General features: G+C 39.0%; 1 protein-coding gene across 1 annotated transcript in view; it reads left to right on the top strand.

Annotated features, from left to right (window-relative positions):
* Window positions 1-6856: 6856 nt before the first annotated feature.
* Window positions 6857-18637, top strand: part of MSRB2 (methionine sulfoxide reductase B2) — a 37208-nt gene continuing 25427 nt past the window's right edge. Inside the window, exon 1 of the mRNA XM_053712967.1 lies at window positions 6857-7041. Coding sequence (XP_053568942.1) covers window positions 6918-7041 — 124 coding nt within the window. The 5' untranslated portion in view covers window positions 6857-6917. The remainder of the gene's footprint in view (window positions 7042-18637) is intronic.

The following is an 18637-nucleotide window of genomic DNA, read 5'->3' as shown; positions in this document are numbered from 1 at the left end:
TGAAGTTAAACAGTTGTAACCCCACCTCATTCAAGTAAACCCCATCCATCAGGAAAAAACACTTCCCTGATTCACCTTCAAACTGAACATGCCTCAACGCCAGGCCCCCCCAATTTCTTAACATGGCTACTAATCATCCTATTAATTTTCTTCCTAAAATTTTCCAATTTTTTCCCATCCCAAGCAGATCTCCACGACAGTCTACACTCAATATCCAACCACACCAAAACAAGCCCTGGAAACATTGCCGTCAGCTTATCTAAGTCCCACTTTATCATATCCAATAAAAACTTCTGGGACATAAAACCAAGGTAATTTCCACCTAAGTGTATCAACAAAATGTCGGGAGGGGGAAAAAGCCTGGCGTAATTAACAACTATCCTCACCAATTGGCTCCACCTCATACCCCTGATCCCGAAACATCTCAAAGATACCTTCTCCCAGGGAAAACCCAACTGCACCCCCTTTCCTTTTATCACAGCTGCTCTTCTTGCCCAATACAAATAGGAATGTCCAACCAGCCAGCACCTCACGGAACCTAAATAAGAAAAACAATACATATATATATAAGACATTCGCTTACACCACTAACCGTGGCCTTACATACACCGTAAAGCGCTCAGATCCTCACCTTCCAATTCTTTTTATGACCGAAGGCTCCAAATCCAACCTATTCGCTTCCGTCGCCGCCCCAATTCGGAACGAATGCGACCCGAAGTCTTCAACCTTAATTCCCAATACTGTAATCTAGATAACCATCTTCATAAACAAACCCAAACATAACCATAACACCCCAATAAGAAACAATCCCCAACCAATATGCAACATTAAAGGAAAAAAAAATATATATATATATATATTTTTTTTTTAAAACTAAATTACGCCCTAGAAACAAATGCACACACCATTAAAAACAATTTTTTTTTTAATACCTCAATCTCCTTTCTCCCTTTTTCCCTGTCATCTTCCTTTCCTTCCCATAAGCTCTGAACCCCTTCACCTACTAAATTCCATGATTACCCCCTGCACACAAAAATAATGTCAAACTAAATTTCACCGCTGAACACCCCCTACACACTAACATACTATTTATCAATACCACCACACTGCCAGATACCCCCCCCCACCACCAATTTACCACATAAAGCCCCAAAATACAAAATAAACAGTGTGTGCATGTGTAGCTCGGTCCCCCTCCCCCCCCCCCGACTCACTCATACCCTTTGCCATGGTTAAGGCTCTCTTTTCAGCTACAACTCGGCGAGCGGTGACAACATCACCACCCACCATCAACACCACCTTGGTTCCAGCTGCTGTCTCTGCCTCAGTCCTGCCCACAGTCGACTTTTTCTTACCAGCCTTCACCGACGTCCTTCTCCTCGACGTTGAAGATTCCTCAGGGCTCAGCCGTCTCGGAGGCCATGCCAACCGTACCGGCCTCCCTCTCCTCCTGGACTCGCTGACACCGGACTCCTCCACTGGAACACCGCCAGGCATCACTACCATCCTCAGCTGCTCCTGAATCCACTCTGGTCCTTTACTCCTGGCCAATGCCATCAGCTCCTTCAGAAGAGACTCTATCAGGTAAGTGACACTTTCTCTGTCTGCTCCTGAAGGTAAGTGTCCTGAAAAAGAGCACCAACAGAGCGATACCTCAGAATTTAAAACTTCCGATATGCTCCGCCCACCAACCTGGCTCCACTCAGCCAATAGGGGTCAAATAACACCTTCTTTAATTTTGTTCATCCAGGGTTAACTTTTTCCTTCAGCAAAGGATAACAAGATTTGATAATAGAAGTACATTGGAAAGTTGATTAAAATTGTATGTTCCATCTGAATCACAAAATAACATTTTGGGGTTTCCTGTCCCTATAAGGTGTGCGCACAAAATTTTGGTCCCAAAGATGCAGATACATAGTGCTCATGAAATAATTAATTTATGCACATGATGTAACTGTATAATCATGGCTGCAGTTTCCTTCTCCTCTCTTACGTATGCAGGGTGTGGCATAATTGCTGATTTGCTATAACGGCCGATGGAAGAGTTGCACTTATATAAAAACAGCAATCTTTATTGCAGAGTTTAGATGCAACAGCAATGTTTCCAGCTGTTAACCCTTAGTCATGCTATACAATATGCTTAACTCTTAATGCACTTATATTGCATCCTAAAACCAACAAGTTTATTACATATAAATTAAACATATATCCTCAAACACACCACCTAGTGGCTCCCAATGAAAATGACACTGGTTTTAAAAAAGAACATACGTCGAATATTAGATGTGGGAATCGAGAAGCCCCTGAATCTTTTAATTTCTTGGAAGCTAGCAACTCTGTTAGTCAGGCGAGATGGCAGATAATAGATCAAGTTAGGATGCCAAGAAGGTGAGGTAATAGAGAGCTATTGTTTAGGAGAAAGGAGTTGTAGTGGATATCAACATTGAATGCACTCAAACCTAATGGTATGAATAAAGATTATGATATGTCTGTTTCTCTATGATATATTTAATCCTCTGTGTATACACTAAATAAATTAGATTTTTTTTTTTTTAAACCAGTGTCATTTTCATTGGGAGCCACTAGGTGGTGTGTTTGAGGATATATGTTTAATTTATATGTAATAAACTTGTTGGTTTTAGGATGCAATATAAATGCATTAAAGGGATGTGAAACCCAAAACATTTATTTTGTGATTCAGATCAAAATTGTATTTGTTTTCCTGTTATCCTTTGTTGACAAGCAGTAAGGAAAGAGTGTGCACGTGACTGCAGTACTATAATATGGCAGCAGTTTTGCAATACTGTTATACATTAGCAAGATGGCAACACTATTTCCTGTCATGTAGTCATTTAGGCATGGGCACGCTACCTATCTAAATATCTCTTCAACAAAGAATAGCAAGAAAACAAAGCGAATTTGATAATAGAAGTTAGTTTAAAACTTTTTTTTAAATTGTATTCTCTAGCGGAAACATGAAAGAACATTTTTGGGTTTCATGTACTTTTAATAGATGAGCATATTGTATAGCATGACTAAGAGTTAACAGCATGAAACATTGCTGTTGGAGCTAAACTCTGCAATAAAGATTACTGTTTTTATACAAGTTCTGTGAAGCTGCATCATTTTTCTGATACCTTGGAGGTTAGCAGTGAGCCTCTTTTTTCACGTGCACTGTTTACATTTAGCCACCAATCAGCAAGTGCTACCCAGGTGCTGAACCAAAATGGGATGGCTCCTAAGCGTACATTCCCGATTTTTCAAATAAAGATACCAAGAGAACAAAGAAATATTGATAATAGGAGTAAATTAGAAAGTTGCTTAACGACCAAGGATGTGCCAGGCACGTCCTCCATTGGAGGTCACTTAATGACCAAGGACGTGCCTGGCATGTCCTCTGGGGTTTGAAGCTCTGGGGTTTGCCAGCAGCTTCTAAGGTATTGCAGTGATGCCTCAATATTGAGGAATCACTGCAATACCATTTTTGGCACACCTTTTGGCAATACCTTTTTTGGCACACTGATGCAGAGAGGGCCACTCTGTGGCCCTCTCTGCATCGCCCAGCGATGGTGCCGATCGTTGGTGGGTGGGAGCAGCTACAGGGAGGCGGGTGGGCGGCCCATTGCTGGCAATCTTCCGGCCAGCAGTAGGAAAAGATTGCCGGGTGCGCGCCCGCGATCCGGGCTTTAAAAATTCAAAGTGGTGGGACAGGGTGGTGGGTGGCGGTTGTGGGTGGGAGAGGAGGGGGGAAATAATTTTTTAAAATAGATCTAGGAGGGGGAGGGTATGCAGGGGGGGCAGCTACACTACAGAAAAAAAGTGTTTATTTAAAAAAAAAAACACATTTAAGTGCAAAGTGGGTACTGGCAGACAGCTGCCAGTACCCAAAATGGTGGGAAATAGTGGGGGGAGGGTTAGAGAGCTCTTTGGGGGGGATCAATGAGGTTGGGGGCTAAGGAGAGATTATACACAGCAGAATATATATATATATATATATATATATATATATATATATTTTATTTTTTTTAAATGAAAAAAAGCCTTTTATTTTAGTACTGGCAGACTTTCTGCCAGTACTTAAGATGGCGGGGACAATTGTGGGGTGGGGGAGGGATGAGAGCTGTTTCAGAGTGATCATGGGGTGAGATGTATCAGGTGGGAGGCTGATCTCTACACTAAAGCTAAAATTAACCTTACATGCTCCCTAATTAACCCTGTCACTGCTGGGCATATTATAAGTGTACCATCAGCAGCATTTAGCGGCCTTCTAATTACCAAAAAGCAACGCCAAAGCCATATATGTCTGCTATTTCTGAACAAAGAGGATCCCAGAGAAGCATTTACAATCATTTGTACAATAATTGCACAAGCTGTTTGCAAATAATTTCAGTGAGAAACCCAAAGTTAGTGAAAAAGTTAACAATTTTTTTTTATTTGATTGAATTTGGCGGTGAAATGGTGGCATGAAATATATCAAAATGGGCCTAGATCAATACTTTGGGTTGTCTACTACACTGCACGAAAGCTAAAATTAACCCTACAAGCTACCTAATTAACCCCTTCACTGCTGGGTCTAATACAAGTGTGGTGTGCAGCGGCATTTAGCAGCCTTCTAATTACCAAAAAGTAATGCCACAGCCATAAATGTCTGCTATTTCTGAACAAAGGGGATCCCAGAGAAGCATTTACAAACATTTGTGCCATAATTGCACAAGTTGTTTGTAAATAATTTCAGTTAGAAACCTAACGTTTGTGAAAAAGTGAACAATTTTTTTTATTTGATCGCATTTGGCGGTGAAATGGTGGCATGATATATACCAAAATGGGCCTAAATCAATACTTTGGGTTGTCTTCTAAAAAGTATATATATATACATGTCAAGGGATATTCAGGGATTCCTGACAGATATCAGTGTTCCAATGTAACTATCGCTAATTTTGAAAAAAGTGGTTTGCAAATAGCAAAGTGCTACTTGTATTTATTGCCCTATAACTTGCAAAAACAGCAAAGAACATGTAAACATTGGGTATTTCTAAACTCAGGACAAAATTTAGAAACTATTTAGCATGGGTGTTTTTTGGTGGTTGTAGATGTGTAACAGATTTTGGGGGTCAAAGTTAGAATACCAGGTGTTTTTTTCCATTTTTTCATCATATTTTATTAAAACATTTATAGTAAAGTGGAGTTACTTATGAGAGGGCGCTGATTGGCTAAAATGCAAGTCTGTGAAAATAACTGAAATAAGGAGACAGTATGCAGAGGCTTAGATGCAAGGTGATCACAGAAGTAAAAAGTATATTGATATAACCATGTTGGTTATGCAAAACTGGGGAATTGGTGATAAAGGGATTATCTATCTTTTTAAACAATAACAATTCTGAAGTAGAATGTCCCTTTAAAGGAATAGTAAAGTTAAAATTAAACTTTCATGCTTCAGATAGAGCATGCAATTTTTAAGGGATAGTAAACACCAAAAATGTTATTGTTTAAAAGGATAGATCATCTCTTTATTTACCATTCCACAGGTTTGCATAACCAACACTGTTATAGCAATATACTTTTTACCTCTGTGATTTCCTTGTAGCTAAGCTTCCTTGTATCTAAGCTTCTGCAGACTGCCTCCTTATCTAAGATCTTTTGACAGACTTTCATTTCAAACAATTAGTGCTGACTCTTAAATAACTCCACATGCGTGAGCACAATTTTATTTATATGAAACACATGAACTAACGCCCTCTAGCTGTGAAAAACTGTCAAATGCATTCAGATAAGAGGCGGCCTTCAAGGTCTTAGACATTACCATATGAGCCTACATAGGTTTAGCTTTCAACTATGAATACCAAGGGAACAAAGAAAATTTGATGATAAAAGTAAATTATAAAGTTGTTAGAAATTATGTGGCCTATCTGAATCATGAAAGTTTAATTTGGACTTTACTATCCATTTAAATAACTTCCCAATTTACGTCAGTTACTTTACTACATTACTTGTAGCGTTGTTATACAATGTTGCAAAACACTGCAGAGTTTTAAAGACACACAGCTCTTATGAGCCTACCTAGTTTTACTCTTTAAAGGAATATGAAATCCAACATTTTTCTTTCATGATTTAGACAGAGCATGCAATTTTAAGCAACTACCTACTTTACTCCTATGATCAATTTTTCTTTGTTCTCTTGGAATCTGTATTTGAAAATGCATGAATGTAAGCTTAGGAGCCTGGCCATTTTTGATTCTTCACCCTGGGTAGCGCTTGCTAATTGGTGGCTACATTTAGACACCAATCATCAAGCGCTACCCAGGTGCTGAACCAAAAATGGGCTGGCTCCTAAGCTTATATTCTTGCTTTTTCAAATAAAAATACAGAGGGAACAAAGAAAATTTGATAATAGGAGTAAATTAGAAAGTTACTTAAAATTGCATGCTCTAACTGAATCATGAAAATGTAAGTTTGACTAGACTATCCCTTTAAGAGAGGTAAAACCTTGAATTTGCGATTAATATTCATTTTTTAGTTAGAATTTAAACTATTGCACTTACCTAAGAGTTGTAAGGATCATTTTTTTAAATATAATTATAATATTCTTTATAATAAAAATTAGTTTGAGAAAGAAAAAAAGATAGTACAGACAAAAGTGTTGTTGTTACAGTGCCAGAACTACTGACATAGCTCATATTATTAGGTTCCCAGGTTCCCTATGGCCGCCAGACACTTCCCCAGTGTCATAACTTTTTTAACAGTACATAGTTATTATTTTGAAACGGATGCCGTTTGCCCTTTAGCCCAGTTAGCCCGGTGTAAGATGACATCACAGTGGGTGTGCCTGCAGGACTGTGCTCGCCTCACTCAGCTGATACAGACTCACTGCTGTGCTCAGGGCTGTCTCACACAGTCTTCTTTAGATAAACACAACCATCATGGCACGATTGCTCAAAAGCCTTGGCACCCTATTTTTGAAGGAGAGGGCACTTAGACCTGCCAGTGCCACTGCTGTCAAATTGAAAGCCTGGGACAGGGCGAGGACGGTTCACACAGATGCAGGTAAGCTGTGTGCTTCTTGTTTACATAATTACGTTGCGGGCACGTTTACTCTCTGGATGACAAACAGTAAATTGTCAAACCATGCTGCAGTGTTTTGGTATTGAGTTCTGTGTTGTGTCTTATTGTAGTATTTCCTTAAAAAGCATTTGCCTATTTGTATTTCCTTCTATCTCGTTCATCACAGATTCCTGCAGTTACCATCCAGTTCCTAGATGGTACAATTTTTCTTTTTATTACCTGTTTTTTATCAGTGATTTGTAAAAAAAAAAAAATTACATGTCTGATGCTGTCTGGCATTTTTAATACTGGAAATTTCCACTGTCTTCTTTGCACCATCTGTGACTATTCCATGGTCATTGCAGCATTCATGAGGAAATTAACCTAAACTGATTTTAATTAGAATCCACATGGTTCAAGAGTTATCTGCTCAACATATATCATTGGTAATCAAGGAAATGAGCTGTAAAAAAAAAGTCTATATATTGATTTTAGATACATGAATGAATATGTAATTGAAATGTTTTGTTTTAAATAGATTTTGTAAAAGCTTATTCATTTTATATATTGCCTTGCAGTTATGTGTTGGTAAAAATCCAGTGGGTTTATAAATATTTAGCAGGAATACTGTCAATAATTTACAGCAATAAATGTTCTATGTACTACAAGAAATTATGTATATTTACTGCATGTTTACAGGAGCTGCAATTGGAGTAAATTAGAATTCATTGGTTCAGTAATTTCAAGCCTGCCCTATCTATGACCCACACAATACTAAAAAAAAAAAAAAAAAAACTCTTGACAAAACATTGATTTGTTTCCATGGCTGTAAGGAGCTGTACCTGAGAACCATTCTCTGCTGTCAGACATATGGTTACATTTTTTTTCTCAGCAGACAAAGCAACACTAAGGTACTATTATTAGATGTATTCTCCAGCCAGAAGAAAAAACCACACAGTGTAAAAGGCATTTGTTTAAAGGACAGAAACTTCAATAAGATTATGTTCTTATTCCACTGAAGCTATACCTGTTTGTTTAAAGGGGCCCAGATCCCAATTCAGATTAAGCATGCAGTCTAAATAACTTAATTTTCTTCTCATTTTTATAGCTTGTTTGGTATTTGTTGGGAAAAAAAACATATCTAGGTAGTCTCAGGAGCAGCAATGCACTACTGACTTTCTTGTTACTCCAATAACAAGAAACATATATGTGCAGCTAACTCCCGGTAGTGCATTTCTGCTCCCGTCTACCTAGGTATGTTTTTCAATAAAGTATACCAAGTGAACAAAATAAATTAGATTATAGAAATAAATTGGAAAGTTGTTTAAAATCGCATGCTCTGTCTGAATCATGCAAGTAAACATTTGGGTTTCGTGTTCTTTTAAAATCAGCTCCAAACTGGCAAATTATTATTGCCCACTGCTGCTGAGCCAATTGGAAGTATCGTATGTGTGTGGCAACCAATTACAAGCTGTGTTCAGCTCAGGATCAGAAGTGCAGTGAGGCTTTCCAGAGCTGATTGTGTTTTTTTGGGGACAAGTAATAGAAAAAGAAATGTTTTAATGCAATAGGGCTTTTTCTTATTGCCTCTATGTCCGTTTTATTTTTGCCATTTAAAGTGATGGTAAATTTTCCCCTTTCTAAAAACAGTTTCATAATGTAAGTGATATTTTAGATGGTGTTTATTTTGATTGCAATTAAGATGCTCTGTAACTTACATTTTAATCTAGCACTGAAATTCAAATACCCCGCTCTCAGGCCGTCTACTTCAAAAGTCAATTTTTCTGTGAGCTAACGGTTTGAATTGTTGTCAAATCAGCTCTCTAGCTAGAACAAAAGTGCCTTAAGGCTAGTGCACTGATTGGACAACAGTTGAGACCATTAGCTCACAGAAAAATTTAATTTTGAAGTGGGCAGCGGAGCGTGGAGTATAAGAATTTCATATAAGTTATAGAGCATCTTCGTTACAGCTGATGAATTAAACGTGATCTAACATATCACTGACATTCCGGATCTGTTTTTGTAAAGGGGAGAATTTACTATTAATTTAAGCAAAGTTAACAGTTTATGATTTTGAATATGCATTTAAAGAGAGAATAAATGTCAGTTTAATGAAAGAAACATTAAAGTGTAAAAAGAAAATGTGTTAGAGCATTTTATTATTGCACTGCTGCTGGTATTTAACTATGTGTTTAACCTCTGCAAAGTTGTTAAACATATAACTGCTGGGTGCTAGCCAATGACTAGAGATATGCATATGTGTGTCACCAGCTAATTCCCTGTAGTGCATTGCTACTCCTGAGACTACATATGTATGCTTTTCTACAAAGGATTCCAAGAGGATGAAGTAAATTTGATAATAGACTTGTTGAAGGTAAGGGGGGTAATCCTACACTAAGGAAAATAATAATAGTTTAAAAAAAAAAGTGTAAAACTGCATACTGGCAGACTGGGGTGACCATTGGGGGGGGGTGGGGGGAGGGAAGAGAGCTGTTTGAGTGGGATCAGGGTTTGGGAAGTGTCAGGTGGAAGGCTAACCTCTATACTAAAGCTAAAATTAACCTTACAAGCTACCTTATTAACCCCTTCACTGCTGGGAATAATAAAAGTGGTGCACAGCTGCAATTAGCGGCCTTCTAATTACCAAAAAGCAATGTCCAAGCCACATATGTCTGCTATTTCTGAACAAAGGGAATCCTAGAGAAGCTTTTACAATCATTTGTGCCATAATTGCACAAGGAGTATGTAAATAATTTTAGTTAGAAACCCAAAGTTTGTGAAAAAGTTAACATTTTTTATTTGATTACATTTGGCAGTGAAATAGTGGCATGAATATATACCAAAATAGGCCTAGATTAGTGATGGCAAACCTTGGCACTCCAGATGTTTCAGAACTACATTTCCCATAATGCTCAACTGGACTTCAGAGTGCCTAAACATCATGGGAAAAGTAGTTCTGAAACATCTGGAATGCCAAGGTTCGCCAACACTGGCCTAGATCAATAGTTTGGGTTGTCTGCTAAAAAAAAATTATATAGTTTTGATAGGTAAATAAAACAAAAAACAAGGCTCTTTTGTTGTTTAAATGTAGTGATGGCAAAAATGCTAAAAATAAAATGCTCTGGTCTTTTGGGGACGTTTTAGTCTGAATACACTCCAGCATGTGAAATGCATCAATGGGAACACATCAAAGAGAGAAATGTTTGCAGTGCAGTGTCCCTTTTACAATATAAAGTAATGTTATTCTGTACTTGATTGGTGATGCCTACTGAATGTAGTGTCCTTTGTTCTTTCTAAGATTAATATTAAAAAATATATTTCAATTGCACAACTGTGTGCTGTTTAAATACATGATTAGCCTAAGCCAATTCTGACATTGCTGCTTGATAGTGTTATCTTACAAGAGGCGTTACGCTGTTTGCACTTGACGTTTTACAAGCTATGGTGACCTGAGGAGACTTGATGTCTTACATCTACAGATAAATAAAATATTATGACTTACTGAAGTTTTTAAAGACACCTACTCATTTACCATTACTAATTCGCTAATTGGAAAGTTGTATAAAATGGCCTGCTGTATCCAAATCATGAATGTTTAATTTTGACTTTACTATCCCTTTAAAATTAAATGAGCTATCTGAATTATGGAAAAAGGGTTTTCATGTTCCATTAAAGGAATCCTTTATTGATGTAGCAGCACAGCACTACTGGGAGCTAACTCAACACATTGGTAAGACAATAAGTGGTATATATGTGCAGCCACCTATCAGCAGCTAGCTCCCTGCTCTGAGCCTACCTAGGTATGCTTTTCAACAAAGGATACAAAGAGATCAAAACAAATTAGTTAATTGAAGTGTATTGGAAAGTTGTTTGAAATTGTATGCTCTATTTGCATCATGAAATAATTTTTTTTAGTGTCATGTCCCTTTAACCCCTTAACGACCGAGGATGTGTCAGGCACGTCCTACAAAAAGTGTCAGTTAAGGACCAAGGACGTGCCTGACAGGTCCTCTGGAGTTTCAAGCGCTAGAAGCAATTGTGATCACTTCCAGCTGCTTTCAGGGTATTGCAGCGATGCCTCAATATTGAGGCATTGTGCAATACCCTTTTTAAGCACACCGATGCAGAGAGGGCCACTCTGTGGTCATCTCTGCATCGGCCAGCGATGGTGCAGATCGTTGGTGGGTGGGAACCATAGCAGGGAGGTGGGTGGGCGGACCATCGCTGGAGCAGTTCTTGGTCCATCAAGAGCGCGGCAGATGTCAGGAGCGCTTGGGGGGAAGGGCGCGAATGCGCGCTACACAGCACTAAATGCATGATGGAGAGGGAATCAAGGAAGAGGGGGGAATAACTGATGGGGAAAAGGGTCTGGGAAGGGGAGGGTATTGAGGGGGGCAGCTAGACTACATAAAAAATTGGATTGTGTTTTTTTTTATGACAAAAAAAAGGCTAAAATTAAGCAACTGCCAGTACCCTAGATGGCGGCAAATAGGTAGACGGGGAGGGTTAGAGAGGTGTTTGGGGGGGATCAGGGAGGATGGGGGCTAAGGTAGGAACCAACACTGCAGCATATGTATAATATAAAAAAAAGCGCCTTTTATTTTAGTACTGGCAGACTTTCTGCCAATACTTAAAGTAAAGGTCAACTTCACGCAACTGCCCCACGGCATCAGATAAACTTTGCAAAATGAGGGTGGGTTTAATGCATCAAATTTTTTATATTTCATAAACCCACCCTCATTTTGCAAAGTTTATCTGATGCCGTGGGGCAGTTGCGTGAAGCTGACCTTCACTTTAAGATGGCGGTGACAATTGTGAGGTGGGGTGGAAAGAGAGCTGTTTAAGGGGGGTCAGGGAGGGATCTGGGGGTGGGATGTGTCAGGTGGGAGGCAGATCTCTACACTAAAGCTCAAATTAATCCTACAAGCTACCTATTTAACCCCTTCACTGCTGGGCATAATACAAGTGTGGTTTGCAGCGGCATTTAGTGTCCTTCTAATTACCACAAATCAATGCCAAAGCCATATATGTCTGCTATTTCTGAGCAAAGGGGATCCCAGAGAAGCATTTACTACCATTTGTGCTATAATTGCAAATGCTGTTTGTAAATAATTTCAATGAGTAACCTAAAGTTTGTGAAAAAGTGAAAACATTTTTTATTTGATCGCATTTGGTGGTGAAATGGTGGCATGAAATATACCAAAATGGGCCTAGATCAATACTTTGGGTTGTCTACTACACTAAAGCTAAAATTAACTCTAGAAGCTCCCCACAAGCTACCTAATTAATCCCTTCACTGCTGGGCATAATACAAGTGTGGTGTGCAGCGGCATTTAGCTGCCTTCTAATTACCAAAACATTGCTAAAGCCATAAATGGCTGCTATTTCTGAACAAAGGGGATCCCAGAGAAGCATTTACAACCATTTGTGCCATAGTTGCACAAGCTGTTTGTAAATAATTTCAGTGAGAAACCTAAAATTTGTGAAAAAGTTTGAAGAAGTGAACATTTTTTTTTATTTGAATGCATTTGGCAGTAAAATGGTGGCATGAAATATACCAAAATGGGCCTAGATCAATACCTTGGGTTGTCTACTGAAAAAAAAATATATACATATGAAGGGTTATTCAGGGATTCCTGACAGATATCACTGTTACAATGTAACTATCGCTAATTTTGAGGAAAAAAAAATATTTGGAAAAAGAAAAGTGCTTCTTGTATTTATTGCCCTATAACTTGCAAAGAACATGTAAACATTGGGTATTTCTAAACTCAGGACAAATTTAGAAACTATTTAGCATGGGTGTTTTTTGGTGGTTGTAGATGTGTAACAGATTTTGGGGGGGGGGGGTTCAAAGTTAGAAAAAGTGTGTTTTTTCCATTTTTTCCCCATCATATTTTATTATTTTTTTTATAGTAAATTATAAGATATGAAAATAATGGTATCTTTAGAAATTCCATTTAATGGCGAGAAAATGGTATATAATAGGTGTGGGTACAATAAATAAGTAAGAGGAAAATTACAGCTAAACACAAACACCGCAGAAATGTAAAAATAGCCCTGGTCTTTAACGATAAGAAAATTGAAAAATGGTCCGGTCACTAAGGGGTTAAAGTCAAAATATAAACCACTTATGAAATATTTAATTATGAATGGTAAAAAAGACATAGAAAACCTTTACAAGATGGTTTTATTATTTATTTTTCTCAATTTTCTTGCAATTTATCCCTAGGCTGAAGAGACAGAGAGTCTTTGAGTCTTGGTGGTTAGGAACCAGGATTTGGGTTTTCTGCATGTGGTTTGGGGGGAGTTGCAGGATGTTCAGGAGTTCTGTTTAATAGATTATCCCTGCAATATACCACATATTATGTCAATAGTATGGGAAGATTGTAACATTAGGGGAAATGTTATTGGGGATTGGGATATAAAAAACATAATTGCCAATTAAAAAACATATTTCATGTGCATAAAACCAACCTAGAATTTAATTTTAAGGAACAGGAGATTCTTTTGCTGAACATCTAAAGTAATGTCACAGCTACAGAGTCATTTTCATTGCTTTGACAGTCATATGACAGATGCAGTCAACGCTGGCGCTCCCCTGTACAACGCTGGCGCTCCCCTGTACAACGCTGGCGCTCCCCTGTACAACGCTGGCGCTCCCCTGTACAACTGTTCTTATGATAGGCCTTATTTTGCATCCTGTTGTTGAGGCAATAATAGAGGCTCCCTAGCCGTATGGCTATATCATACATTTGTATTTTCTGTGTTTTATCTTATATGCTTACTTAAAGGACCACTAAACACAAATTGTAAACTTCATGATTTTGAACCTACGTATCTGAGAATAGGTTTGCACTGAAAACTGTAGCTTTGATTTTTCAATTGAATATATTGTTTTACTTTTCTCAATTTCCCTGTCCCCCAAAACAAAAGAATCCTTGCTAACCAATCACAAACTAATATTCAGAAATAGCACAAACTCTGTCTGCACATGTGCAGTTGAGAGAGACTGGGGAAGTCTGCCCTTATCTCTTCCCTTAAGGTGGTTTAGCACTGATTCAACTTAGTCACTATTGCAAAGAAAGCTGCTATCATGATTGTTGATGCAAAACTTATAATCCATCTTTTAAAAACATGTGACTGCTGAGAATATTAGGGGGGGAGGTGAAGTAAACAAAAGCTTGCATAAATTGCCTAAAAGTATTTACCCAAACCTCCCAGAGAGATAGTGAAACAAGCACAATTTTTAGATGTATTTTACAACAAAATGGAGCAAAATAAATAATGAATGTATATTGCAATAATGAAACATATCATATGTTGTTGAAATGTCAAGTTTTATGTTCTTTTAATTGTTATATTGTATATGCTTATTTTCTGTTATAAATCAGTCTTACCTACTATTCAGAAGGACTTTACTCCCTTCTTTGGAAGTTATATGTCTGGAGTCATTTGAGTTTTAATAAAGTGTGAAAGCACAATTTCTTATTGTTGATTTATATTTGAGTAAATAGGCTAAACAGTATTTAGCCTAAAGTGTCTCTAGCCAGCCACATTTCTGACACGTTTGCATTTTTTATTAACTTACTGCCGATATGTTAGTGGATGTGAAGGAGTAATGAAGTGAAAAATTGTCGTCAGCGTTCCAAAGTACACAAGATTAGAGATTTATGGCTAGTGGCAAATGTGCTATTAATATGTAAAAAAGGCTCTAGGGAAAATATTAGTGTTTATTTCTAATGTAATCTCTCCCCCTCTTTTGCTGTCTCTCTCCCACTCTTTTGCTCTCTCTCTCTTCTGCTCTTTCTCTTCCCACCTCTCGTTTGCTCTCTCTCCTCTCTTTTGCTGTCTCTCTCTCCTCTTTTGCTGTCTCTCTCCCTCCTCTTTTGCTGTCTCTCTCCCCCCCTCTCTTTTGTGCTCTCTCCCCCTCTCTTTTGTTCTCTCTCCCCCCTCTCTTTTGTTCTCTCTCCCCCCTTCTCTTTTGCGCTCTCTATCCCCCTTCTCTTTTGCGCTTTCTCCCCCCTCTCTTTTGTGCTCTCTCCCCCTCTCTTTTGTGCTCTCTCCCCCTCTCTTTTGTGCTCTCTCCCCCTCTCTTTTGCGCTCTCCCCCCCTCTCTTTTGCGCTCTCTCTCCCCCCTCTCTTTTGCACTCTCTCCCCCTCTCTGTTGCGCTCTCTCCCACCTCTCTGTTGCGCTCTCTCCCACCTCTCTTTTGCGCTCTCTCCCACCTCTCTTTTGCGCTCTCTCCCACCTCTCTTTTGCGCTCTCTCCCCCCTCTCTCTTGCGCTCTCTCCTCCCTCTCTCTTGCGCTCTCTCCCCCCTCTCTCTTGCGCTCTCTCCCCCCTCTCTCTTGCGCTCTCTCCCCCCTCTCTCTTGCGCTCTCTCCCCCCTCTCTCTTGCGCTCTCTCTCCCCCCTCTCTCTTGCGCTCTCTCCCCCCTCTCTCTTGCGCTCTCTCCCCCCCTCTCTCTTGCGCACTCTCCCCCCCTCTCTCTTGCGCACTCTCCCCCCCCTCTCTCTTGCGCACTCTCCCCCCCTCTCTCTTGCGCTCTCTCCCCTCTCTTTTGCGCTCTCTCCCCCCCTCTCTTTTGCGCTCTCTCACCTCTCTCTGTTTATTTCTAATGTAATTATTTTGATATATTCTAAAAAATGTCTGAGTATTCCTGTTCTACATAAAGTGATACCTTTTTTGTTGTTTGTATGTACATAATAACGTGTGTACTACTTTCTGTCCTATTTCTTGTTATTTAAACTACTGTAATACAGTAGAATGACAGAAATAAAGTAAATATTTAGTTTGCAATGATGTCACAAAGAGACAAAGGATAGGTTGAATGGCAGTGTTACTATGACGACAAAATATATTAAAATAATTTATAGAGATTTGTTTCCTGGTACAATAGTAATTCAGTAATTTATCTAGTATAATGCTGTACAACTCTGTCCAGGTTAGTGACACTGCTGTAAATGTGACATATTTCAGCCTATCTGAGCAACTGTTGTTGCACATTTCAAATATACTTGGACACATTTATGTGATATACAGATGTCTGCATAATTCTGCTTGAATAAGAGTTTCACTGCTAGGATGATGGTAGGCCACATTTATCCCCAGTACATATGATGTCACCGGCAGGAAAATGTGCATGGATGCATGCTGCCTACTACCATGTTATCAATGGGTGACATAGGAAAATGTATTATTCATTCATTGATAACATTTAAAAGAAGCAATTTTATAAACACTAGTATAGCATAGTATAAAAATGCTTCTATGGCTATATTTATTGACCCCCATCATATAACATTGCAGATAATGATAATCCTAATTATAAATGTGACTATGCACCTTTGTCTTTGTGAGTGTGTGCTGAAGGTTCTTTAAGGTCGTAATTATAAAACATTTAGGTTGTTGTAAAGTAAGTTAGTGACAGTGTGAGTCAGTTCTTATAATGGTTCCCTGTAACATTATTTTATTTTACAGTAACTAGTCCTAAAGCCCGTGTACACGGGTCATTTTTTGCAGTACAGCGGTCCCACCCCTTGCTCTCTCTCTATCCCCCCTCTCTTTTGCTCTCTCTCTTTCTCCCCTCTCTTTTGCTCTCTCTCTTTCTCCCCTCTCTTTTGCTCTCTCTCTTTCTCCCCTCTCTTTTGCTCTCTCTCCTTCTCCCCTCTCTTTTGCCCTCTCTCTTTCTCCCCTCTCTTTTGCCCTCTCTCTCTCTCTCTCTCTCTCTCTCTCTCTCTCTCTCTCTCTCATCTGGCCCCGCCCACTACGTGCCCGGCCATGCCCACTCCACCACACGATGCCAGGGAGGTCAGTTAGAAGGCCAGGTGTGTTTGTCCTCGCGCGCAGTCTCTACTGCGCATAACAGCTTTGGACAAACACACTTGGCCTTTTATTATATAGGATAATTATTTGTATTTAGTGTGAGATTATGCCATACCTCCCAATATTTCCTGGATGCGCTCTGAGACTGTATGTATTCTCCAATCAGCAGCTAGCTCACAGCAGTCAGTTTCTGCCCCAAGGCCTAACTAGGTGTGCTTTGTAACAAAGGTTACGAAGAGAGCAAAGTAAATTTGATAATAGGGACATGAAACCCATTTTTTTTCTTTCATGATTCAGATAGAGCATCCAATTTGAAAATAATTAACTTCTATAACACAACTTTCTTAATTCTCTTGGTATCCTCTGCTGAACACATCAGGTGAGTCATTGTCAAGTGGCATATATGCAGCCACCAATCAGCAGCTAGCTCTTAATAGTGCATTGCTGCTCCCGAGACTATCTAGGGATTTTTTCAAAAAAGGATACCAAGAGAACAAAATAAAAAGCTTTTGTGTCTCCTGAACAGTGCAAATATATGATTCTCTGCAGAGTGACTGCTGAGAAATAATCACTAATCTGTGGGAAACCGAGGCCACCATCTTTGATGGGTCTATAGAGAGTGGATTTGCTGATCCAAGTTTTCAGATCTTTCATTGTGTTGTAAAGGAGTTTGGTATAGTTTTTTCAAAAGGTTCCGGGGGATAAGTAGGTACCTAGGTATTTTATAGTTTCCTTTTGAAGTTTGAGGGGGCAAATTGCGCTCAAGGTTTTAAATTCAATTTTGCATTGAGATATTTAGTATTTTTGTGCGTTGACTGCAAAATGTGAAAAGTCTCCAAACCTATTTATTTCTAAAATGATTTTGGGAATAGATGCGGAGGGGGAGGTAACTGTAAATAATATGTCTTCCGCATACAGTGCAATTTTGAAATTATGGGGACCGATTTTTATTTCTTCTATGTTCTTGTTATTTCTAATGTGCGATGCCAGTACTTCCATGGTTAGGATAAATAGAATGGGGGATAGAGGGCAGCCCTGCCGCATACCGTTTTGTATAAGGAACGGTAGAGATAGAATACCGTTAGCTTTTACCTTTGCTGAGAGGTACTCATAGAGCCTAAAGATGCGTTTTATCATGTTTGTGCCGAACCCGAATGCAAGGAGTGTTTGTTTTAGAAGTTTCCAATTTATGCGGTCAAAAGCTTACTCCGCCTCAGTGGCGACAAAGACTGTGTTGTTGATATGTATTTTTGCATAGGACATTAAAGTAATAGCTCTTATTTTATTATCTCTTGCCTCCTGACGCAGAACGAAGCCCAACTGGTCTGTGTCGATGATGTTGCCTAGCACCCTATTGATGCGGTTCGCTAACATTTTTCCTAAGATTTTAATGTTGGTATTAAGTAGTGATATGGGCCTGTAACTGCTGGGGTTTTCTGGGGGCTTTTTTGGTTTCAATATTATGGAGATATGGGCTTCCAGCATACTCGGGACCAGAGAGCTGTCGTTGTCTAGTATGTTAATAGAGCATGACGTTTTAAAAATAGCAGCCCTTTAATTCCATGTGTTTTAACCATGCAAAATGGAATTAAACACATAGTAGAAGCACTGCTGGTCCCGAGTGGAAAATGCCACTTATCCAATCAGCAGTGCTAATCGCACTTTAACTGTGTATCTAGCACTGCTGATTGGATCAGTGACAGTTTCTGTTCAGGACAAGCTGTGTTTGTACTATCTGTTTAACCCCTTTTGTGGGGTTTCAACACATTAC

Source organism: Bombina bombina, chromosome 5 (genome assembly GCF_027579735.1).
Source record: "Bombina bombina isolate aBomBom1 chromosome 5, aBomBom1.pri, whole genome shotgun sequence".
In the NCBI taxonomy this organism is placed as follows: domain Eukaryota; kingdom Metazoa; phylum Chordata; class Amphibia; order Anura; family Bombinatoridae; genus Bombina; species Bombina bombina.
This window is presented reverse-complemented; position numbering and strand designations above follow the sequence as displayed.